The sequence below is a fragment of the Carlito syrichta genome, unplaced genomic scaffold (assembly GCF_000164805.1).
Source record: "Carlito syrichta isolate Samal-C Ts95f unplaced genomic scaffold, Tarsius_syrichta-2.0.1 Scaffold236645, whole genome shotgun sequence".
Taxonomy (NCBI): domain Eukaryota; kingdom Metazoa; phylum Chordata; class Mammalia; order Primates; family Tarsiidae; genus Carlito; species Carlito syrichta.
In genome coordinates this window covers 112728-137640 of record NW_007180741.1, presented here as the reverse complement: position 1 = coordinate 137640, position 24913 = coordinate 112728, and the positions used below count along the sequence as shown (strand labels likewise).

The 24913-nt window shown below is 39.5% G+C and overlaps 1 protein-coding gene across 1 annotated transcript in view; it reads left to right on the top strand.

The window, feature by feature from the left end:
* The window catches only part of ABCA13 (ATP binding cassette subfamily A member 13), a gene marked incomplete at its 3' end in the record, with an annotated part of 147999 nt that overhangs the window by 15218 nt on the left and 107868 nt on the right, over positions 1–24913 (top strand). Inside the window, exons 2-3 of the mRNA XM_008051823.1 lie at positions 5608–5701; positions 12104–12227. Coding sequence (XP_008050014.1) covers positions 5608–5701; positions 12104–12227 — 218 coding nt within the window. The remainder of the gene's footprint in view (positions 1–5607; positions 5702–12103; positions 12228–24913) is intronic.

The following is a 24913-nucleotide window of genomic DNA, read 5'->3' as shown; positions in this document are numbered from 1 at the left end:
TGTGAAACAGATATTGGATTTTTTTTCCCCCAGGAAAGTAAATTTAGATTCCCCCCCCCCCAGTGGTACAGAACTATTAATTGCTACTCTATATTTTGTAGCTATTTTATTAAGTGTATATATGCATGTAATTATTATCTTTTTGTTGTATCATCTTTTTATTATGTAATGCTCTTCTCTGTAACAGCATTCCTTAAATACTCTTTAGTCCGATAATAACATAGCTAATTTAAAAAATATTGACCTAGTATATTATTTTCATCTTTTTACTTTCAACCATTCCATGTCCTTATATTTTAATTTTATCTATTCTAAATAGTATATAGTGTTTTTTTTTCAAATTAAGCTTAAAAAAATCCTTATCTCTCAAATAGTGAGTTCAAACTAAGCTTTATTTGAAATTAAGGCATGTTATTTGAAAGTTTTTTAGTGTAAGACCTATTATTGGATAACTTGGTTTCTGATTATATGAAAAATTTTTTAACTTCATTCTTGAGAGATTATTTTTCTAGTAATAAAATTCTAGATTGACAGAATTTTTCTCAGCAATTTAAAGATATTTGACTGTCTTCTGGCTTCTCACTTTCGATGAATCTTTGGAAATTCTAAGTATCTTTTGAGGTGGTGTCTATTTCTTGAATTGCTATTGAGGTATTCTCTTTTACTTAGCTGTGTTGAAGTTTTCTACACCAATTCTTAGTGCATATTTAGATTTCCTAATAAATGTTATATTTTCTTTATCTATGGATTTGTGTCTTTCATATATTCTAAAAAACTTCTCAGCCATTAGTGATTCAAATATTGCCTCTCCCTCTTATAATTGAGTCTTATAAAGATTCAATTCATGACTTCTTTTTAATTTATTTTCTTGGCCACCCTTCCCCGTCCCCCCCCCCCAGCATTTTGGAGATTTTATTTTTAAACTTCCAGTAAGACCAGAAATGCAATGAAAACATTCTTTTGGCAGGAGTACCCGTATTATTTCTAGTCAGCATACTATTAGATGTTTAAGTAAAATTTATTGAATTGTCAATTTTGTTCCATTTTCATGTGGTCTGGATTTCATTGTCAAGTTTTTTTCCTCCTCAGCGTTCATAATTAATACCTGTGTTCTTTCATCATTGAGAATATATGGATATTGGTTTTTGTTTGAGGGTCGTTTGGCCATTTTGTTTAAGGGTATCATTTTTTTCTTTTTTGAATTGGAGTCTCACTTTGTTGTCCTGGCTGGAGTGCAGTGGCACGCTCACAGCTACCGCTTCCTCTACCTGCTGGACTCGGGCGATCCTTCCGCCTCAGCCTTCGAAGTAGCTGGAACTATAGGTGCATTCTACTACTCCCTGCTCATTTTTGATTTATTGTAGAGACGAGGTCTTGCCAAGTTGCCCAGGCTGGTCTCGAACCCGCGGGCTCAGGCAATCCACTCGCCTTGACCTCCCAAAGTTCTGGGATGTCAGGTTGAGCCACTGAGCTCGCCTTCATTTTTTTTTAATCACACTTTTTTTTTCCTCTTAGAACTTTGTGCATCGTGTCTTCTGCCCCCCCCCCCCCATTTTGTCTGGAAGAAGAAAAAGTCTGTGAGAAGATTTTAACATATCATTTTATTTAGGAATCCTTTATGTGTACCTGTTCATATACATGTAAATTTTTAAGGTCTCCCCATTTGTCACTGTATCTCAGCTGTGCTGAAAGAACCACAAAAAAAAAATGTATAGTTATACTTTGGCTACAGTGTGTGAGAATGGAGAGGGAGACAGAGATCTGGGCATCCATGAAATTCGTGGTGAGAGATACTGTGGGTTTGTGAAGCTCAGGTGTCTAGGACTGATCACTTTCACCTGCTCCTGGTGGGAACTTTCCTCCTAGAAGAGTAGAAGGAGGGCTTTCTGGTTGTTTGGAAGTGTGACCATTGTTTTGTAAGCATTCATAGGTTTACCAACTGATTATTTTTTGGAAGAGCAGAGCCTGTGACAGCATCTGCTCAGGTGGCTTTGGGCAGCATGAATGCCAGTTTTGCTTGGGTCATTTCCCAAGCAAAAGATGTTAAGCCCTTTGGGAGGCAGAGACAAGAGGATTGCCTGAGCCCAGGGGTTTGAGACCAGCCTGGGCAACTTGGCGAGACCTCGTCTCTATAATAAATCAAAAAATTAGCTGGGCATGGTGGCTCGCACCTGTAGTTCCAGCTACTTGGAAGGCTGAGGTGAAAGGATCCCCTGAGATCAGCAGGTTGAGGTTGCGGTGGCCATAAGCGTGCCACTGCGCTCCAGCCTGGACAACAGAGTGAGACTCCGACTCAAAAAAACAAACAAAAAATAAAGAATAAAAAAAAGTAAAGAAATAAAAACGTGGTGAGAAAGGGAAGACTGCTTTTGGGCCCCTGCAGAGAAAATGCCGCATGAAAGGGTGATTCACTCATGCACAATGGACAATGACACAGCAGACCTGGGTGTCTGGATGCTTTTCTTTTGAATGGAGTAATTTCAAGTTCAGAACAATAAAAGATTTTTTGTGCTTGTGCTTTTCAGAAAGGTCAGTGACTGGCTTGTAAATAAAAAACTCTGAAATATATATTTTTTGGTTTAATTGGGGTTCTATTTTTATGGCAAGATCCTCAGAGAAACTTTTCAATTATTAGATGTAGAGTTTTCCTTTTTTTCCAATATTATTGCTACTTGAAACTATAGATTTGCCATTGATTTTAAGACTGGACTAATACATATTTGTAATTTTAGATTTGCTACTGACTTATAATTTGACTTTGGCAGGGTCCTTTCAATTTTATTGTCTTTGTATATGGGGAAAAAATTCAGATACCATAAATTTTAAAAAAGATAACTTGACGGAATGAAAGATTTAGCTAATAAAAAGGCAAATACAAAATTGGAGAAAATAGTTATAATATTTTAAGCCAAGAAAAGACTGAATTCTCTAAGTAGAAAGTAGAAAATAATGATTTATAAGTCAGTAAAAAAAAGACCAATTTAATAGAAAAATAAATAGGGAGTTAATAGACAAGGAGTTATTTTATTCTTAAGAAAAATACTTCATCTCAATAATTGAATAAAAGTCATTATGTTTTTGTATACCAGTTTGACAAAAATTAAGCGTTTATTCATCCCAGGTGCTACCGAGTGTGTGATCAGAGTGAATGCTGATTGGTTTAACTTTTAATGAAGCATTTTGTTTACATTTATCCAAATTAAAACTTCACATTACAAATCATATACACTTTGGGTCAGAAATTTTATTTAGTTGTGTTACCACCCAGATATTCTTAGAAAAGTTAGTCAAACAGGAAAACAAAAGTCATGGTATCACTGGCCCAAACAGAAAACATGCAAATTTCCATAATTAGGTGATTAGTTAAACAAATTAAATCCTACCATGGGATTTTATGTAGTCTTTAGAAGCAATGAGGCAAATCTATAAATGCTGATATGAAACTAAAAACATTAGTTATGCTTAGATATATATTTTTTAAGTGAATTAAGAAAACTGTTGAAATAATTTATTCTTTAGAAAAGTGGTTGTAATCTTTCTGTACTTAAAAAACTTCTCAGCTGGGTACAGTGGCTCATGCCTGTAATCCTAACACTTTGGGAGGCTGAGATGGGAGGATTGCTTGAGGCCAGGAGTTTGAGACCAGCCTGGACAACATAGCAAGATCTTATCTCTACAAAAAAGTTTAAAAAGACTAGCCAGGTGTGATGGTGTGCACCTGTAGTCCCAGCTACTTGGGAGGCTGGGGCAGAAGGATCACCTAAGCCCAGGAGGTTGAGGCTGTGGTGGGCTGTAATCACGTCACTGCACTCCAGCTTGGGTGACAGAGTGAGATTCTGACTCAAGAAATAATAAAAAAAAATTTTTTTTAACCATACATATGTTTATTTATGCATTTAAAATATCAAAAGTTGTTATATGAGTCTTGGATCTATAAACTATTTTCTGTTTTCTTTTTTATAACTGTTTGTCTGAAATAGCTATCATATGTTATTAAAAATGAAAAATAATGAAAAAAGCAAAAAATAATTGTGTTTATTCTTCTTAATCGTATCATGTTTGTTTAATATGAAGTATGTTTTAAACTTTACTTATTTATATTCCGCCAGAATTAATCATAGAATCTTTCTCTACCACCTCCCTACCCCAGTAGGGCAATAACTTATTAATTTGTTACAGAGAATAACCAAAATGAATTAAATGAATTGCGATCTCCTGAGAGTCTTGACCTTTCTTTGTGGTTTAATTATGATCCCTTCAACCAGAGGGTGACCTCCTACAGACATTTTCTTTGTTATCAGCACCTGTGATATTGGGTTTCAGCACTTTGTCAGAGAACCTTTATCATGACGCACTTTTTGGCACAAAAAATACTTCCTCATGGACTGTTTCAAAGAGGTTGATTTCCTTTCTTCTTTAATTACACCAGGGATCAATACACTCTTTTTCACCTGCTCTTTGTCTTGATGGTTTCAGGCCACTCACCTGGTCGTATCTAGTTCTGCTTACAAGGAAGGATTACGATGGTGGGATATGGCCATGGCAGTGCAAAGACTAAAGGAGCCGAAGTGACCAGAAGTTCATTCTAGTTCAAAGTAGTATGGCCGGGAGTCTGAAACAGTCAGACATGCTCTTCAGTGTTTGACTGAGCACACTAACTTGAAGGTTTTTCGGTTTCTGTTTGTGATTTATTTACTCAATGACTTGCCTGTTTTGTGGCTGGCTATAAACATTTGTTATTTGTAAAATGACATGATCTGAAGTCAATAGAAGATTATCTACCATAAAAATAAGTGAGGAATGGTGACAGTAAAAATAATTTTATGAGAATCAGAGCTTTTTTATTAATTAATTTTTTTGGCTATACCTTCAGGTGGTGTTTCTTTCTCAAATAATTACATTTAAGGTATCAATGGCAGTTTCTTTTAAAATTCAAGATGGTACAACTTATTGTGGTCATTTTGGGTTGTACCTTTGTAGTCTGTGTCAATAGATTTTGCTCCAATAATCTTAGTCTTAGGAGTTTTTTTTCCAGTCTTTAAAAAGTAGTTGTTATACTTTTTATATATACACAAAAAATGTTCCTCGATAGAAGAATGAGGTGAGTTATGTTATATTTATTTGGTAAGAATGTTATGTGACCTGTAAGTTGGTAGTTACAAATCTCATGTGGCAATATTAACAAATATACATAAAATGAAAGTAAATAAAAAATGGGTGTTACCACCAAAGTTCACAAAATATCTATTTGTGAAATGTTAAAGAAATTAGAAAAATAAAAATGTTTGATTTGTTTGAGTGTGGGAAGTATGGGAATAATAATTATTTATTTAATTTCTTTAATGCCATAAGTTTTGCAGTAAACAGAAATGTGCAGAAAAAGGAAAAGAGCAGAAACCGTGTCTGGTGGGGGAAGGACAAGGAGATGACACAATCACAAATCTGGTTGTGGTGGCAAATGAACTGGGCCTTTTCTGTGGGTCCCTGTCCTAAATGATTATTCTAAGAGACACATAGTTGGAATTACAATGACCTTCTTCCAGAGATGAAAGTATTGTCATGCTTTGCCGTTTATTCAAGTGCTATTTTACAAAAATGTTTTCCCAGGTCCTTTCCCTTGCTGAATTCTTCTGGCCATGTCTCCTGTTCTTGATTCTGACAGTACTTCGTTTTCAAGAACCTCCCAGACACAGAGACAGTTGTAAGTTTCAGTTTTTAATACACTTCTGGAATTGCAAACCTTCAGAGAAAAAAAACATGGCAGTCTTTTTTGTCTTTTCTTTTTTAAAAATAAACTCTAAGTGGAATGAATATATAAGTTTTCATTAAGACAATAGCAATATATCTGGGGTGTGTGCCAAAGGGTGACAATTTAGGTTCTGTCTCTTAAGAATAAATATTCACACATCTGTTCAATCTAGGAGATAAATTTATTCTTTCAACTAAGCTGACACAATTTGGGCATATGCATATAAACCATTATAAATACAAAAAGAGTAGAAGAAGAAGTAAAAGTGGGAGATGTGTTTCACGGTTTACTAACAAGTACTGATAGTGATGATGGTGGTGACGAATAGGGTGATGGCGGCGGTGGTGATGATAGCGATGGTGACAGTGACGATGATGATGATGGTCATGTTGCTGATGATGGTGACGGTGGTGATGATTGTGATAATGACAATATTGATGACGGTTATGGTGATGATGATGATGAGGGTGAGGATCGTGATGAGGACGACGATGATGATATGACGGTGATGGTGATGACAATACTGATGCTGATGGTCACGGTGACGATGGTGGTAATGGTGATGACTGTGATGATGACAGTGACGATGATGGTGATGTAGGGGCGGTGGTGATCATGACGAGGACAATGATGATGATGATGTGATGGTGATGGTGGTAAGCATGGTGACGATGGTGATGACAGTGATGACAGTGCTGATGATGGTAGGGATGACGATAGTGATGATTGATGGTGACGGTGATGATGATGGCCACGGCGATGATGACGGCGATAGTGGTGATTGTGATAATGACAGTGATGGTGATGGTAGGGGTGGTGATGATAGTGACGAGGATGAAGATGATGATGATGTAATGGTGATGGTGGTCATAATGGTGAAGGTAGTGGTGATGGTGATGGTGGTGATGACAGTGCTGATGGTGGTAGAGATGATGACAATGATTAGAGTAATAACTATGACGCTGTAGGCAATCAAGATGGTGACACACTGAAAAACGTTATTGATTGCTTCCTCTGTTCCAGAACATGGTCAGACAGACCATTTTTAAAATCTGGTTTGAAACCCCTCCCTCCTTGAGAAACGATGGCCTGCTTTGTTTCAATCGGATTATGCCACTTCAAATATGTGTACGATGATTGCCTCTGTAAACGTGATATGAATAAAGGATTATTAAGTGCTGGGCTTTCTCCAAATACTGTGTTAGTTATATTTAAGCTTTACACACAGAAAAACATGTGGCCCTAATTGTTTGTCTTTGCTGTTTGGGGACTATATTGTGTGTTGGCAGAACAGATAAATGGTGAAGTCATGTTAGTAAAATTTCATTTAGGAACACCTGAAAGCTTTACAGGGCTCCTATTTCGTTAAGTTATTCATTCAACAAATATGTCTTGAGTCTCAGTTCTGTTTCAGGACTTGCTGAGGATACAATGGTGGACAAGGTATTTTCTCTGCTTTTGCAGAACTTACCATAGGGCCTAAGTATGACAGTATAGTGGGAAAAGTGTCACGATGGCATTTCATGCAGGAGCCCATGTGAGCACACAGGAGGGGTGGCCATTCCATTCTAGGGAAAGTCTTCTGAGGAATTAACAATGTGCAGCTTTGTCAAAACAAGGAAGTGCAGGGGAAGAACGGTCTAGGCAGGGCAGACAGCATGGGCAAAAGCTCAAAGTGTCACTAAGGAGTTTAGTGTGAGTAAAAAGCAGACACGTGGCTGGGGGATTAAGCAGGGTTAGATCAATAAAGGGCTCTTTGTGACATTGAGGATAGTGAACTCTTTTTTATTTTTATTTTTATTTTTTATGTTTTTTTTGAGTTGGAGTCTCACTCGGTCGCCCAGACTGGAGTGCAGTGGCCGCTCCCGGCCACCGCAGCCTTGCCTGCTGGGCTCCGGCGATCCTTCCACCTCAGCCTTCCAAGTAGCCGGAATTACAGGCATGCGCTACCACGCCCGGCTGATTTTTTGATTTATTGTAGAGATGAGGTCTTGCTGCCCAGGTGGGTCTCGAACCCGCAGGCTCAGACAATCTACTCACCTCAGCCTCCCAAAGGCGGGGGATTACAGGCTGAGCCACCAAGCCCGGCTGTGAACTCTTTTTTTAAAAAAAATAATGTATTTATTTATTGTAGAGTTGTGGGTACAAGTGAGAATTTACTATACAGGTAGGCTGCATGCAGGTGAAGTTTGGGCTTCTAGGTGGCCCTGGTAGTGGATTCCCTTTGTGTTGTTACGTGTCCCCCCTCCCTCTCCCCCTTCTTCCTCCCTCCCTCTCCTAGCAGTGCCCACTCATAAGTGACTGTTGATCTCTTCCTTGCGCTAATGTGACCAGTGTTCAGGGCCCACTTACGAGTGAGAACATGCAGTATTCAGTTCTTTGTTTCGGTTTGATGATCTTCAACTGCAGGATGGTGAACCCTTAAAGAGCACTGAGGAACCATGGAGGGGCTCCAGGCAAATCATAATAAGATGGGCATTTAGGGGTCACATTCTGGAATCTGGCAAAGGTTGAATTTGGGGTGAGGGGAGAGCAACACTGGAGAATGCAAGCTCAATTTGTGGAGCTCTGAGTAACCAGGCAAGAGATGGTGGTGCCCTGAAATGGGTAGGAGGGCAGATTCAAGAGACACAAAGGAGGTAGGACTAAGAGTCACAACAACTCAATGCATGAGAAGAGGAAGGCCTCTTACCCAGCCACCTTGAAGGACAGCTCACTCTCACTGAACTCAAGGGGCTCAGGATGAAAGGGGACTTGTGCTCAGTGTGGTCATGCTGGCCTGTGAGACCACCAGGCTGAGTGGTTCAGTCAATCGAATTATGAGTTGGGAAGTGCGTACATGAGGACACCTAAGAAGGAGAAGCATCCAGAGGATAGGCCACAAGAAGAGCACATTCGAAGGACAGGCAGAGGGGACCGTGAGGGGCTGCCAGAGTGTTCATGGGAAAACGAAGAGAGTGTAAAGTTTTGGGGGAAGTGTTTAAAGAAGAAGGCGTAGCAGTGATAGGAGGTGCTTCTAGGTAGATAAGGCAAGGGTTGACAAGTTGCCTGGGGAGTTTCAGTGGCTGGTGGGACACAGAGTGGGGACAGACTGTAGTGGCCTGAAGAGTCGGGAACAGTGAGGAAGGCAGAGGCAAATGTTAGGAAACCAGGCTCACTGTGCAGGAGAAACAGGTACAGCAGGGGGATGAAAGCTCGCATGGAGCTAGTGGATAATACGACATCCAGGACTGGTAAGAACCCTGAGTTGGTAGTGGCTCACATAAAATTGTGAATTCTTCCGTTGTAAATAACGGAGCAGTCCAGTGTGGCACCTGGCCAGTCCTGCCACATGGAAAGAGCAGCTTATAATGTTTCATGTCCTCAACGTTTCCATCCATTCCTTCAACATTTATCAGGAGTACAAGCCAAACAAGCGTAGGCCTAAGAAACACTGGAAATGTTTCCTAGAGGGCATGCTTAGGAGGGGAAGGCTTAGACTCAAGGAGTCCAGAGTCACAGTCGGTTTAAGGACCGCACGTTGAAGCTTTATCTTGCTACCCACCAGCTCTGTGGGCACAGGGCACAACCTCTGTGAGATTCTTCTCTCCAAAGACAGCTAGTTTCCCTGCTTCTGAGGGATGTTGCAAGGAGTGGGTGAGGAAACGAATCATGAGCAGGCAACTGGCACAGGGCCTGGCACGGGGCCTGGCACGAAGGAGATAACCAACAAATGCCGGCCCTCCCTCATGCCTTTTACTGTTCTGCAGAGGATGAGGGAGGGTCCACGCTAGATCTTAAGTCTTGGAGACGAAGTGTGTCCAGGGCAAGAATTCTCATTCTCTTACCCACTGAACACCCCACTGTGGCAGCCACCATTCCCGACATGTTCCTGAGAGAGATGGAACATGGAAGTCATGCCAGGGTAATGCACCTTTCATCGCTAGCTGGGGACTGTTGCTGATGTCTGAAGTTGCTACTGTGTGAACTACCTAAGGATGTTCTGTTCCTATCTTAACGTGGGAAGAGCGGGCTCCCCTTCTTGTGCTCTGACGGAAAACATCTTAGAAAAGGCTAAGTGGATGCTAGGATTTCAGAATGAAGCCTAAGACTGCACATATGAATATTTTCACTTGGAATAAACAATCTTCTAAAGTTAAGATTCTTAGCCTAGAAAAGTAAAATTTCCTTTCAAGTCCTCTGGGAGATTAACAATGGAAGCTTGAGAAGATTTACTTCTCTATCTGCCTGAGCGAAATACTATTTGTGATCGTCCGTGAGGCTTGTGATCGCCTGTGTTCTGTGCAGACTCTATATGCATGGGAGATGAGGCCAGGACACGCCCAGGGGCCTGCTACTCCCTCGAGCTAAGCAGGAATATGAACCCCAGTGTCGGGGCAGTGCTGAGCTGCGATTGTGTTCCTCCTTCGAAAGACCTGGGGAGAAGTGATCAGGGACCCTGAGGACCTGGGAAGTGCTCTGGGTCCCAGCTGGGTCCTGTTAATATTGGTGTACTGGACAGGCATCTCCGTTCCAGGGCTGTTCCCGGGGTTGGTGTAAGGTGTGGTGGAACGAGTGTTCATCTTGGAGTCATTGGATGTGCATGATTTGTGAAAAGACACATCTGTAAGCTTCAGCATCCTCATCTGTAAGATGGAGATTGTAAACATATTTTTAATTGTGTTCCATGGGATGTTCAGGTCCATTACACTCGGTTGTGTTTCAAGGTGGTCTAAAGCTACCACAGCAATCTTTAGTCTTGGAGACAAATTGTTTATAAAACTACTTAGCTCAAAATCTCTGGCCCACTGATCGCCCCACTACGGGGACTCCCATTCTGGATATGTTCCTGAGAAAGACAGGACACAGAAGTTATGCCAGGGAAATGCACCTTTTATTACTACCTGGGAGATAACTCCACATCCCTTTATGGTTTTCTATCTTAGTGAATTGAATCATGTGTCTTTTTTTAATACACAATATAAGTTATTTGTTTTATAAAAAGAGAATACCTGCAGGAAATACAGGGGAGCAAGTTTTCACCAAATATAAACAAGGGCATAGCATTGCAGCCAGTATCAGCAACAAGGCTGTCAAGTTGGACCTTGAGAGGATTTAAGGTATAAAGAAAAAGGCAAAGTAAGGTCTAGAGAAGTCATTACCTTTAGCAGTTTGCCTTCAACTTGAAGAAGTTGTTTGGTAATTTCAAGCGAAATGAAGGATTTTGTTTTATTTTGTTTTGTTTTTGTACTGATTGCCACTGGGCCGGGACAGGTGGTTAAATATACATGATAATTTATAGCTAATAGTGATCCCGGACCACGTGTCTTCTTCTAAGAGCTCCATCTACCTTCTTAGCTAAGAGCCTGTTCATGTATTTTCCACACAGTCATTCGTCAAACATTTAGTGAATGTCTTATGTGCTAAAGCATTGCACTAATTGCTGAACATAGTGGGTCTTCGAATTCTGTAGTGTAAGATGATCTCCCAGGCCAAAACAGTCTTGAGAGGAAAGGCTGTCACCAGGGTTTTATGAGCTACAGCATATTAAGTTAGTCCCTTTCAATTTGCCTGCCATCATCCGTATCCCCACTACTCCCATCATCTGGTGGTGTGAGGGGAGAGATGGTTGAGGCGTGTGTGAACAATGCTTTCTCAGCGAAAGTGGTTTATTGTAGCAGCGTTTGTCCTGAGAAGTCCTATCCAATGTAGAAAAACGTTTTTCTTGTTTTTTTTTTTTTTTTGGTGCTTTATGTGATATTTAGCAACTATACTCAACATTTAAGAATTCAAGTTGTATTAAACTTGAAATTTTTGCCCCAACTAAAAACTCCTAAATTTTCTTGGGTAGAAGCATCTATGCTCATTCTTTGGGCCTGTAGCTTGCTGAGAGTGGGCTGTGTCTGGAGGCTTGGTGTGTGTCAGAGGTGTTTCCTGGGGAAGCTAGCACACCATGCAGCTGGGCCACTCAGAGTCATTCTGCTGTGAAGACTGAGAGCTGACACTGGGGAAAGGTGTTAGATATAAAGGAATTTTTTATTTTTTGCCTACATTCTCAGATTTCTTTAAATTAATAACAGGGTTAAAAATATTATTGTATTTTATCCCAAAGTAGGGCCAGGCTCAGTGGTTCACCCTGTCATCCCAGCACTTTGGGAGGCTGAGGCGAGTGGATTGCCTGAGCCCGTGGGTTCGAGACCAGCCCGGGCAACTTCGCGAGACCTCGTCTTTACAATAAATCAAAAGTTGTAATCTCAGTACTTTGATGTAATCTCAGCACTTTTTTGATGCTACATCTTACAATTCTAACTCAGCAGGAATTACCTTTGTGGCAGCAGGTATACAGACTCATTTCTTGCTTGCATCTATATCCAGGTTACTTGCAGCCTCGGGATCTGCCCAGCCGGGGCGTTCTCCCCTTCGTCCAAGGCCTTCTTTGCAACACTGGGTCAAGGTGCAGGAATTTCAGCTATGCAGATTCGATGGAGCATCGTTTTCGGTAAGAGAAACACAAACATCCTCTCCAAATTCCCAGAAAGCTGATGCATAGAACAGACATCATACTTTTGGTAAAACCTCAATAATTTGGGCCAGGTCAGAGATCATGAAGAGTACAGAAATTAGAGTTATAAGAAAACCAGTTTTATTAAATTCACATCATACTGACTCCAGCTAATAGTGACCTTCCAGTAGATCTTCCTACTGTTGTTTTAAGACTCACAAAGTAGGGCCAGGCTCGGTGGTTCAGCCTGTCGGCCCAGCACTTTGGGAGACCGAGGCGAGTGGATTGCCTGAGCCCGTGGGTTCGAGACCAGCCAGGGCAACTTGACGAGACCTCGTCTCTACAATAAATCAAAAATTGTAATCTCAGCACTTTGGGAAGCCGAGGTGAGAGGATTGCCTGAGTCCATGGGTTCGAGACCAACCTGGGCAACTTGGTGAAACCTCGTTTCTACAATAAAAAAAAAAAAAAAAATTAGCTGGGCCTGGTGGCATGCACCTGTATTTCCAGCTACTTGGAAGGCTGAGGCAGAAGGATTGCCTGAGCCCAGCTGGTGGAAGCTGAGGTGGCCGTGAGTATGCCACTGTGCTCCAGCCTGGGTGACAGAGTGAGACTCCAACTCACACACAAAAAAAATTGTCTGGGTGTGGGAGCGCGCGCCTGTAGTTCTGGCTACTTGGAAGGCTGAGGCAGAAGAATCACCAGAGCCCAGCAGGTCGACGTTGGGGTGGCTGTGAGCGTGCCACTGCAGTCCAGCCTGGGTGATGGAGTGAGACTCCAGCTCAAAACACAGACACACACACACACACACACACACACACACAAAGATTCACAAAGTAATTGCTGATTAGCAAATGCCATTTGCATGTAATAGTTTGTTTCTACAGGCCAAAATGCTGACTTCAAAATTACTGACTTAGCCAACTTCTCATTTTAGTGCCCAAAGACCCCCAAACAAGTGTTTTTCCAGCTATCTACTGGGTTTTTACCTACTGTGCTACTGGTTGACCAGAATCTTGGCCCCAGCTGAGACAAAATGAAAACAACGGGCAGTCCCCTCTTTCTTCTTCATAAACCACCAAAATGAACTATAGGACCATTAAGTAACCTCCTCTGAGTCAATGCTGAGTTAGTCCTATCGTTGCCCGTGGCATCAGCTGGCATCAAAAATCAAAAAGAAAACGAGTAGGAGGCATTTCATATGAGAACTGTCAAAATGAGGGGTTTTACCTTGGAGAGGATCCTGAGTGCTCTGGAAGCCTACCTCACACGAACTTAGGAATGGAAGTGACTTGTTAATCACGATAGTTGGAATTCATCAGGAATAAATGATCTGGGTTTTATTTTATATCCTTACTTGTATTGAACAATCTAGGCTATTTAAAACAAATGTTAACATATATGGCCTTTATCTTTCAACTTTAAGTTATAAGAAGAAAATTAAAATATCCAGATAATTTTGGAGACATCCAGTACAGAATTTATAAGAGGTGCTTTCTTAGTTCATTTGGGGTACTGTAACAACATACCATAAGCCAGGTGGCTTATAAAAAAACAAACGCTTATTTCTCACAGTTCTGAAGGTTGGGAAGTCCGAGATCAAGGTGCCAGCAGACTCAGTGTCTGGCGAGGTCCCTTTCCTTTAGAGATGACACCTTCTAGCTGTGCTCTTACATAGTAGAAGGGATGAGGCAGCTCTCTGAGGTCTCCTTTATAAGGGTACCAATCCCATTCATGAGGACTTCACCCTTGTGACTTAATCACCCCCACAAAGGCCCTCCCTTCTAATACCTCAACAGATGAAGTTGGGGAGGTGGGAGGAAGCAAACATTCAGATCATAGCAGGTGCTTACTATTTTTAGAGATAGGTAATATAAAAGTAGAAAGTAAAGATAGTCATTTGAAAATGGTGTAAAATTAGAACCTGAAAAAGTTTGATCTTTTTTTTGAGTTGGAGTCTCACTCTTGTCCACTCTTGTAGTCTCACTCTTGTAGTGGCACGCTCACGGCCACTACAGCCTAAACCTGCTGGGCTCAGGTGATCCTTCTGCCTCAGCCTTCCAAGTAGCTGGAGCTATAGATGCATGCCACCATGCCTGGCTAGTTTTTATGACTTGCAGAGATGAGGTCTCACCAAGATGCCCAGGCTGGTCTTGAACACCCGGGCTCAGGCAATCCTCTCACCTTGGCCTCCCAAAGTGCTGAGATTACAGGCTGGGCCACCAAGCCTGGCTGAAAATTTTGATCTTTTCTCATGTGTGGTGAAAGAAAGTATACAAAATTGTCTTTCTGGGAAGTAATGAAAGAGCCTGAGTCATATCAGCATTTTAATTTCGGGTCTCCTTATATGTCCAGGTCTCCTTACATGTCTTTCTTGCCTAGAATGGGAAGTTTAAATGATGCTGAAGTGGGAAGAATAGGACTTTGCAGCCAAACAATGCTGGCTCAGTTACCTTTTAGTTCTGTGAATCTGTGCACGTTAATTAACCTTTCTGAAACTCAGTTTCCTCTCTTACCTGCCTCAAGTGTTGTGAATATTAAAGACAAAATATGGAAAACATATTAGCATGATGTGTGGCACAGAAGCATTCATCCAAATGGGAGTTAAAATAATAACAAATTCTTACTACCGCGACTGTAACAATTATCAAATATTATTTGCTGTCAGTAAATAATCTACCTTTTTTCTCTGCGTTCTTCCATTTCAATACCCTCACTTCAATGTGCGGAAACTCAGGGAATATAAACACAGCGTGAGAGTTCATCACATGACATCTGAGAACAATAATCCCTGTGATAGTTCATCAGCATTACAAAGCTGTTGCTTTTGAGAACCAAGAATGAAATGCCCCGCAGTGTCTAGCAGTAACCAGGGCAGAGGGATGAGAAATACAAAATGAAATAGGGAAAGACTTGTGACCCGCCTGGGCAGCGAGACCTCATCTCTACAATAAATTAAAAAATCAGCCGGGCGTGGTAGCACATGCCTGTAATTCCGGCTACTTGGAAGGCTGAGGTAGAAGGATCGCCAGAGCCCAGCAGGTCGAGGCTGCAGTGGCCGGGAGTGGCCACTGCACTCCAGTCTGGGCGACAGAGAGACTCCAACTCAAAAAAAAAAATAGGGAAAGACAATTGTAAGGAGTAAGGAGATAGTGAAGAGTGGGAAGGAGACAAGGAGGGGTGAAGAAGGACCCTGCCATGCTCGTCTCTGGCTTTGGACCTGGCCACTCAACTAAGCAGTTTTCATACTGATTCAAGTATGGATTCAGTAGAAACTCATGGCCATAAAGAAGGATTCACTTCTGAGTATTTTGTGGTAATTGTCTCTGTTTGAAAATACCTGAAAACAGGCTGGACATGGTGGCTCACACCTGTAATCCCAGCATTTTGGGAAGCTGAAGTGGGAGGATCACTTGAGGTCAGGAGTTTGTGACCAACATGGACAACATAGTGAGACCCCCAGCTCTACTGAAAACAAAACAAACAAACAAACAAAAACCCCAAACAAAAACCTAAAACCAAAATTTTTTTAAGTTTAGGCAAACATTTTCATAGTTAATTTAGTTTATGAGTCTCCATGACCTTTATAATTTCCTGGCAAAGCTTACTTTGGGCAGAAACCCAGGTAGGTTATGATCATGAAAATCAACTTCCTTATTCCTAGTTTTGCTGGGAAAACTAGCTTCCCCTTTGCTCTAACAAGAGGATTTCAGAGCAAAAACATGAATCATTACTGGCAGCACATGAAATGGCTATTCTCACAGAGTGTAGGAGTAATTTCTGTTTGGTTTAAGATAAAGCATACAAGCAAAGTTAAAATGCTGTGCAATACTAATGTACTGGCTAGATCACTTCCCTTTTCACTGTCAGTAACCTTCAGGAGGCTGATGGACATCACCACGTCAGGTCATCGGTCACTCTTCGTCTACAGCACCTGGAGTCTTGCCCTCTCATCCTCAGTTGGGCTGTCTGCCATTTCCAGAATGGAGAATGTTTCTCCATTCTCAAACATGCCCATGCCTATAGATGCCCTCATTATAACAATTCCTGGTTACTTCCTATTGGTCTCATTTGGCAGTAATCAATATTTTCATTTATTTATTCTCCATCTCAAACATGCCCAGATCCCTGAGGATCAATCTGACCCCTTCTACCTCTTTTACAACCACTGCCTGGTTCTCAGTCTCCAACCACTTGCTGCTGCTTCAGCTTTGGGCTTCTTAGTTTGCTTTTCACTCTTAGACATTCTCTTCAGAGTGTCTCCCAAACTTTAAAGTTCCTATTTTACAATTTTCTCCTTCCCAAGGTCTAGTTTCTTTCTGAGCAGATGATTCTCCTCTCCCCATCAAACCAGCTTCCATCCAAAACAGCTAAGAATTTGATCCTGGTTTCTTTTTTTTTTCTTTTTCTTTTGAGTTGGAGTCTCACTCTGTTGCCCAGACTGGAGTACAGTGGCACGCTCCGGGTCACTGCAACCTTGACCTGCTGGGCTCTGCCGATCTTTTCGCCTTAGCCTTCCAAGTAGCTGGAACTACATGTGCCTGCTACCACATCTGGCTAATTTTTGATTTATTATAGAGACAAGGGTCACCAAGTTGTCTAGGTGGGTCTTGAACCCACAGGCTCAGGCAATCCACTCACCTCAGCCTCCCAAAGTGCTGGGATTACAGGCTGAGCCATCAAGCCCAGCCGATCTTGGTTTCTTTCTTTCTTTCTTTTTAAGATATGGAATATTTATTAAATGGCAGCATATTAAAGTAACAAATGAACAGACTTTTTGAAAAGCCATGTATCAAATTACTTAAGAAACATCCTTGCAAACAGATAAATATGTATATATGTCTTTTAGCACTGCTTGTCTTGGGGTGAACAGATTTATTTTTTAGTTAATACTCTTTTTCTTACTGTTATGTTTTTTATACATTTCCACAAACATGTATGTATTTGCTTCTGTAATTGGGATAAATGATTACTAAATAATACACTTGAAAGTAAATTTTAGCAGTCCTGGTTTCTTAAAGGGTTGCTCTGACATGGTGAAGTGTCAATATCAGAGAAAATGAGAAGGATTCTTTCTGTGTGTGCTGTCTCTTCCTGCACCGTGGGGCCCTCCGCCATGATCTATGCCTCCTCTTCCTTTCATTGGCATCTTCTATGGCATCACCAACCCTTCTCTTTTTTTGTCCCCATCCATCCAGCTATCACCAAGTCAAAGGTCTTTCCTGTACTATAGACAGTCAGCTCTACGGCAGTCAGCTACTTGCTCAAGATAAAGCCCTGTGGCTTCTGCACACTGAGGAAAGATAATTTTGGATGGTCCTGGAATTTGTTTCCGAGTCCCTTTCAGTAGCTCAGTGGAGAGTTGGCTAAGAAGGGTGAATAAAGAACAGTGGGCTGGGCACTGTGACTCACGCCTATAATCCCAGCACTTTGGGAGGCTGAGGTGAGAGGACTGCCTGAGCTCACGGGCTTGAGACCTGCCTGGGCAACTTGGTGAGACCTCATCTCTACAATAAAAAAAAAAAATTAGTTAGGTGTGGTGGTGCATGCCTATAGTTCCAGTTACTTGGAAGACTGAGGTGGAAGGATCATCTGAGCCCAGCAGGTTGAGTCTGTGGTGGCCGTGAGTGTGTCACTGCACTCCAGCCTGGGCAACAGTGTGACTCCGACTCAAAAAAAAAAAGAATAATGGAACGTTCCAAGCCCTTGAGCCAAGAAACTCCCTTCCTGACTCAGCCACTCCTCTTGTAGGAAACTCTCCCTATAACCAATCACCTGTCTATATAAGTATAGCATTTGGGGGTTGGGTCCCTGTCCTGGAGTACTCTCTGTGCCTCACCTAAGCATGCCACTCAGTGAACTGTTGAGAACTTGAGGGATTATGTGTGTTCTGCTAATTTTTTGTTTGTAAATTTCTTCAATAAATAAAGTTTATTTTGTTTTTACACCATGCTCTGTTTTGTTTAAGAAATTATTCTCTAAGTCATGAAGATAATTACTTACATTTCTTCTTAAAGTATAATAGTTTTCTTCACATGTTAATCTTGAATTTATCTGGGGTTTATGGTGAAAGTAATGATCTGATGGCATTTTTTTTTCCTATTTGGGTAAGCAATTAAACAGTTTATTCATTCCACATTGATTTGCAATCCCATTCTAACCTAAATTAAGTTTTCGCATGTTCTGGGTTTGTTCTGGCTTCTTCAATTTGTTCTGGTTCCAGTCATCCCTTGAACTATACCTCATTGTCTTTCCTAACAATAGTTTGCTAATGTCTTGATAGCTGATGGAGCAAATATTACTACTCTGCTCTTTTAGCAAAATCTTTGATCTTCTGTATTACATAGTTTATAACCTTGATGTAATAGTCAATTTAAAAAAACCTATCATGATTTTGATTGGATTGCCTTGAATTCTGTGATCATGGTGCATCATTCAATTTCCTTGGTTTTCTCCAGTGTCTTTCAACATAGTTTTATAGTATTTCTCCATGAAGATTATGCATATCTTTTGTAAACTTTTTTTCTGGTTACTTTTGTTGCTATCACTAATGGCATATTTTTTAAAGTTATACTATGTTACTGATCATTTTTCATGTTATAGAAAGGCAATTTTAAAAATTAACTTTATTGACCCATACAATAAGAATTAAGAGTACATTTCAACTCATTTGTTTTTTCTTTTTTGAGTTTTAGTCTAACTCTGTTGCCCAGGCTGGAGTGCAGTGGCACAATCATGGCTCACCACAGCCTTGACCTCCTGGGTTCAGGCAATTTTTCTGCCTCAGTCTCCTGAGCAGTTAGGACTACAGGCACATGCCACCATGCCTGGCTAATTTTTAAATTTTTTGTAGAGACAAGGTCTTGCTATGTTGCCCAGGCTGGTATTGAACACCTGGTTCTCCCTCCTCGGCCTTTTAAAGTGCTGAGGTTACAGGTGTGAACCATGAGCCTGGTTTTCAACTAGTTTTGACATGTCTATGTGCCTGTGTGTCTACCACCATGATCAGGTATAAAACATTTTCATTATCTCCCTGAATTTCCCTGGACTCCATCTCAGTCCAACCTACCCCACCACTTCTAGACTCAGGCAACAACTTGTCTACTTTCCTTCATCTAGTGTAGATTTGCCTTTTCTAGAATTTCATATAAAGTTTATGTCTTTTGTGTCTGATTTCTTTCACCAAAATGTTCTGAGATTTATTCATGTGACTTTGTGTATCAGTGCAGTCATGGGCCTCTTAACGATGTTTTGGTCAACAGTAGGCTGCATCTATGACAGTGGTCCTATAAGATTATGATACCATATTTTTACTGTTACATCTTCTATGTTTATATATGTTGAGATACATAAATCTTCCTATTGTGTTAATATTGCCTACAGTATTCAGTATTCAGTACAAGTAACATGCTGTGCAGGCAGGCAGTAGGCTGTTCCATCTAGATTTGTGTAAGTTAACTCTATAATGTTGGCACAACAATAAAATAGCCTCAGGATGCATTTCCCAGAATATATCTCCTTTGTTAAGTAAGGGAGAACTGTAATTCTTTCCTTCTTAAATTGCTAAGTAGTATTTCGTTGTGTATCTTTGCCATAATTTGTTTATCTATCACTACCTATTACTGAACATTTTATTTATTTCCAGTTTGCCTATTTATAAAATTGTTATAAACATTGACAAACAAGTCTTTGTGAGGACCAATATTTTAATTTTTCTTGGGTCAATACTCGGAGTGAAATTGTTGGGATGAATATTTACTGTACATTAGACTTTTTCATAGATTACCAGGCTGTTTTCTAAAGTGTTGCACAATTTTATACTCCCAACATCAATACCTAAGCATTCCAGGTGCTTGATATCCAGACCAACACTTGGTGTGGTGTTAGTCTCTCTAATTTTGACCATTATATGGTTGTATAGTTGTTTGGTAGTAGTTTTGGTTTCTAGTTTTCTAATCATACATGATGTGAAGAATCTTTTCATATGTTTATTGGCCATTTGAATATTTTTGTGAGAAATGGCTGTTCAATTTTTTTATAATTAATTTTTAAATTTTTGGTTGTATTGAAGTTTCAGTTCTTTACTTATCCTAGTTATATGCCTTTTTTCAGACATATATATTATAATTATTTCTTTCAGTTTATGACCTGAAGGGCAGAAGTTATTCATTTTGATGAAATACAATTTATTATTTTTTTCAGTTTTCTTTTATGCTTTTTATACTTTTCTTTAATAAATATTTGCTTAACTGAATATTAAGATTTTCTCCCACATTTCCTTTTAGACATTTACAATTTTTAACCTTTGTTTAGGTATATAATCCATTTTCAATTTATTTTTGTATATAGTCTGAAGTAAACGTTAATTTTCTTAAATATCCACATGCAATTCTAGTACCATTTGTCAAAAAGACTATCCTATCCTCATTAAAATACATTAGCACCTATCACTGAAAATAACTTGATTTGATAATGTCTAATTATCAAGGGACTAAGAACTGCTTTTGGAGTCTCCTATTTCATCGATCTTTGTGATTCTCCTTAGGCCAATACTGTCAACAACTACAGCTTTAGAGAAAGTCTTAAAAACAGGGAGGATCGCTCCTTTAATTTTGTTCTTTCCAAAACATATTTTGGCTCTTCTGATTCCTTTGGATTTCCATATAAATTTTTAAATTAGTTTGTTTGTTTCTATAAAAAGTCTGCTGGGATTTTTAATTGGATTATATTTTTAGAAAAATCAACTTATTAAGATTCAATTCACATACACTTGATCTATTTAAAATACAAGCATACCTCAGAGATATCATGGGTTCTGGTCCACACCACAATAATAAAGTGAGTCACACAGATTTTTGGTTTCCCAGTGCATATAAAAGTTATGTTTAATACTATGCTGTAGTCTATTAAGTGTGGTATAGCATTGTGTGTAAACAAAGCACATGCTTTGTTTATATTCTAAATCCTTTGTTGTAATTTCAACAATGTTCTTCAGCATCTTCGCCAGAAGTAGGTCCCATCTCAAGAAACTACTTTCTTTGCTCATTCACAAGAAACAACGCCTCAGACATTAAACTTTTGTCATGTGATTGCAGCAATTAGATCACATTTTCAGGCTCCACTTCTAATTCTAGTTCTCTTACTATTTCCACCACATCTGCAGTTACTTTCTCTACTGCAGTCTGAAACCCCTCAAAATCATCCCTGAGTGTTGAAATACACTTCTTCCAAACTCCTGTTAATATTGACATTTTGATATTTTCCCAAGAATCATGAATGTTCTAATGGCATCTAGAATGGTGAATCCCTTTCCAGAGTTCTTCAAATTATTTTACCCAGATCCATCAGAGGAAACATTATCTATGGCACCTATGTTCTTATGATATGTATTTCTTAAATAATAAGATTTGAAAGTCAGAATTACTCCTTCATCCATGGGCTGCAGAATGATTGTGCTAGCAGGCATGAAAACAGTGTTACCCCCTTGTACTTCTCCGTCAAAACTCTCGGGTGTCTAGGTGCATTGTCAATGAACAATAGTATTTTGAAAGAAATTCTTTTTTTTTTCTTTCTGAGCAGTAGCTCTCACCAGTGGGCTTAAAATAGTCATTCAGTAAACTATGTTGTAAACAGATGGACTGCCATCTAAGCTTTATTGTTTTGTTTATAAAGCATAAGCAGAGTAGATGGAGCATCATTCTTTAGGGCTGTAGGATTTTTAAAAAGGTAAATGAACCTTGGCTTCATCTGAGCGTCACCAGCTGCATTAGCCCCTAACAAGAGAGCCATCCTGTCCTTTGAAGCTTTAAAGACAGGCATTGACTTCTTCCTCTCTATGAAAATCTCAGGCGGCAGCTTCTTCCAATACAGGTCTGTTTCATCTATTTTGAAAATTTGTTGTTTAGTGTTTTGCTACCCTCATCTATGATCCTGAGCTGGATCTTCTGGGGACTGTTACAGCAACTTCTCCATCAATACTTGCTGCGTCACCTTGCACTTTTATATTATGGAGTGATAGCTTCTTTCCTTAAACTTCATGAACTAACCTCTGATAACTTCCAGCTTGTCTTCTGCAGGTTCCTGGCCCCTCTCAGCTTTGTAGAACCAAAGAGAGTCAGGTCCTTGCTCTGGATTGGACTTTTTCTTAAGGGAATGTTATGACTGGTTTGATCTTCTATCCAGACCACTGAAACTTTCTCCATATCAGTAATAAGACTATTTTACTTCCTTATCATTTGTATGTTTATTGAAGTCACACTTTTTTTGTTTATTTGTTTTTTGGGTTTTTTTTGAGTTGGAGTCTCACTCCTTCGCCCAGGTTGGGGTGCAGTGGCATGCAAACACACGGCCACCCCAGCATCGACCTTCTGGGTTCCAACGATCCTTCTGCCTTAGGCTTCTGAGTAGCTGGAACTACAGATGCATGCTACCATGCCCAGCTATTTTTTAATTTTATTGTTGAGACGAGGTCTTGCCAAGTTGCCTGGGCTGGTCTTGAACATGTGGGCTCAGGCAATCCACTTGCCTCAGCCTCCCAAAATGCTGGGATTACAGGCTGAGCCACCGAACCCAGCTGCACTTTTAAATTACTTCAGGAGCTTTTCCTTTGCATACACAACTAGCTTTTGCCCAGTCTACATCTTCAACATGTCATCCTCACTAAGCTTAATTGTGTCTCACTTTTGATTTAAAGTGAGAGATGTGGAACTCTTCCTTTCATTTGAATACTTAGAGGCTAAATATTCAGTTAGTGGGGCTAACTGGCCTAATTTCAATATTGTTGTGTCTCAGGCAATGGGGAGACCATAGGAGAAGAAGAGACAGGACAACCGCAGGTTGGTGAAGCAGACGGGACACACACAAACATTTGTTACTTGAGTTTGCTCTCTTGCATGGGCATGGTTCAAGGTGCCTTAAAACAATTACAGCAGTAACATCAAATATCACTAATCACAGATTGCCATAACAGATATGATAACAATGAAAAAGTTTGAAATATTGAGAGAATTACCAAAATGTGACACAGAGACCCAAAGTGAGTACATGCTGTTGGGAAAATTGCACCAACAGACTTGCTCGACTCGGGGCTGTCACAAACTGTCAATTTGTTAAAAGAAACAGACAATATTTGTGAAGTACAACAAAGTGAAGCACAATAGAAGGAAGTGTGCTCATACACAATTTGACCATTTGTAGTATATTCGCAGAGTTGTGCAACCATTTTTACAGTCAATGTCAGGAAACGGTCAAGAAAATCTGTACCTATTAGCATTCACTCTCTACTTCCCTAAAACCTCCCCCACCCTAGCCCTAGGCATCCACTCACCAACTTTCTGTTTCTGTAAATTTGATTATTCTGGACATTCCATATTATAGAATTTGTGCAACTTATGTTTTTCTGTGACTGTCTTCTTTCATTTAGCATAATGCTGAAGGTTCATTCATTTTGTAGCATCTATCAATACTTTTAAAATGCTGATCAGGTAATATTCCATTGTATAGTTAGATTACATTTGTCTATTCATCTGTTCATGAACATTTGAGTTGTTTCCACTAATGCTAAAATATGGGTAAGTTTCGTATGGATGCGTGTGTTTTTGTTTTTCTTGGATAGATGCTGGTTATATGATAACTCTATTTCTAACATTTTGAGGAACTGTCTGTTTTCCAAAGTGTCTCTATCATTTTACTCTCACACTAGCAATGCATAAGGATGCAATTTATCCACATCCTCACTAATACTTATATTTCTGCTCTTTAGATTATAGTCATCCAGATGGGTGGTTATGAAGTGGTATCTCATTGTGCTTTGATTTACATTTCCCTCATGGTTAATGATGTTGATACCTTTTTAAGTGTTTTTTGGCCATTTGTATATTTTCTTTGGAGATATACATTTGTCTTTTCGAATACTTTGCCCATTTTTAATGAGGCTGTCTTTTTATTACCAAGTTGTAAGAGTCCTTTATATATTCTAGATACAAGTTCCCTATTGAATATATGCTTTGTAAACGTTGTCCTTCCACTTTATGTTTTCTAAAGCAGAAAGTTGTAGAGTTTTCTTTTTTCTTTTCACATCTATTAGTTTTTGCTTTATTTACTTTGAAGCTCTGGTGTAAACGCATACACATCAGGATTATTATGTCTGCTTGATGGGTTCATTTATCCTGACATAATAATACAACTATATATATATATGCCAATTGTTATAATATAATGCATTTTATTATATATTATTATATATGAAATATATGATATACACATGATACTTATTTTATAGCATATTAATATATTTCCTTTATCCTTGGTTATAGTCTTTGCTTTGAAGAATTTAGTTTTTATTTTAAGGATGTGGAGGATTTAAAAAAATATTTATATAGACACAGCAGCTTTCTTTTGATTCATGTTTGCATAATATGTCTTTTTCCATCTTCTACTTTTTAGTTACATCTTTATAGTTGTATTTCCTGACAAACTTTGCCTTTCAATGTATAGACCATTTATATTTATTAGATTTAAAGGTTGCTACTTGTTTCTTACATATACCAACTCTTTTTTACTCCCCCTTTCCTCTTTATTACCTTTATTTTTGTAAATTGAGTATTTCTTATTATTCTTTTTTATTATTTACTTATTAACTATGCCTTTTTCTTATATTTTTCTAATGGCTTGTGCCAATTCAT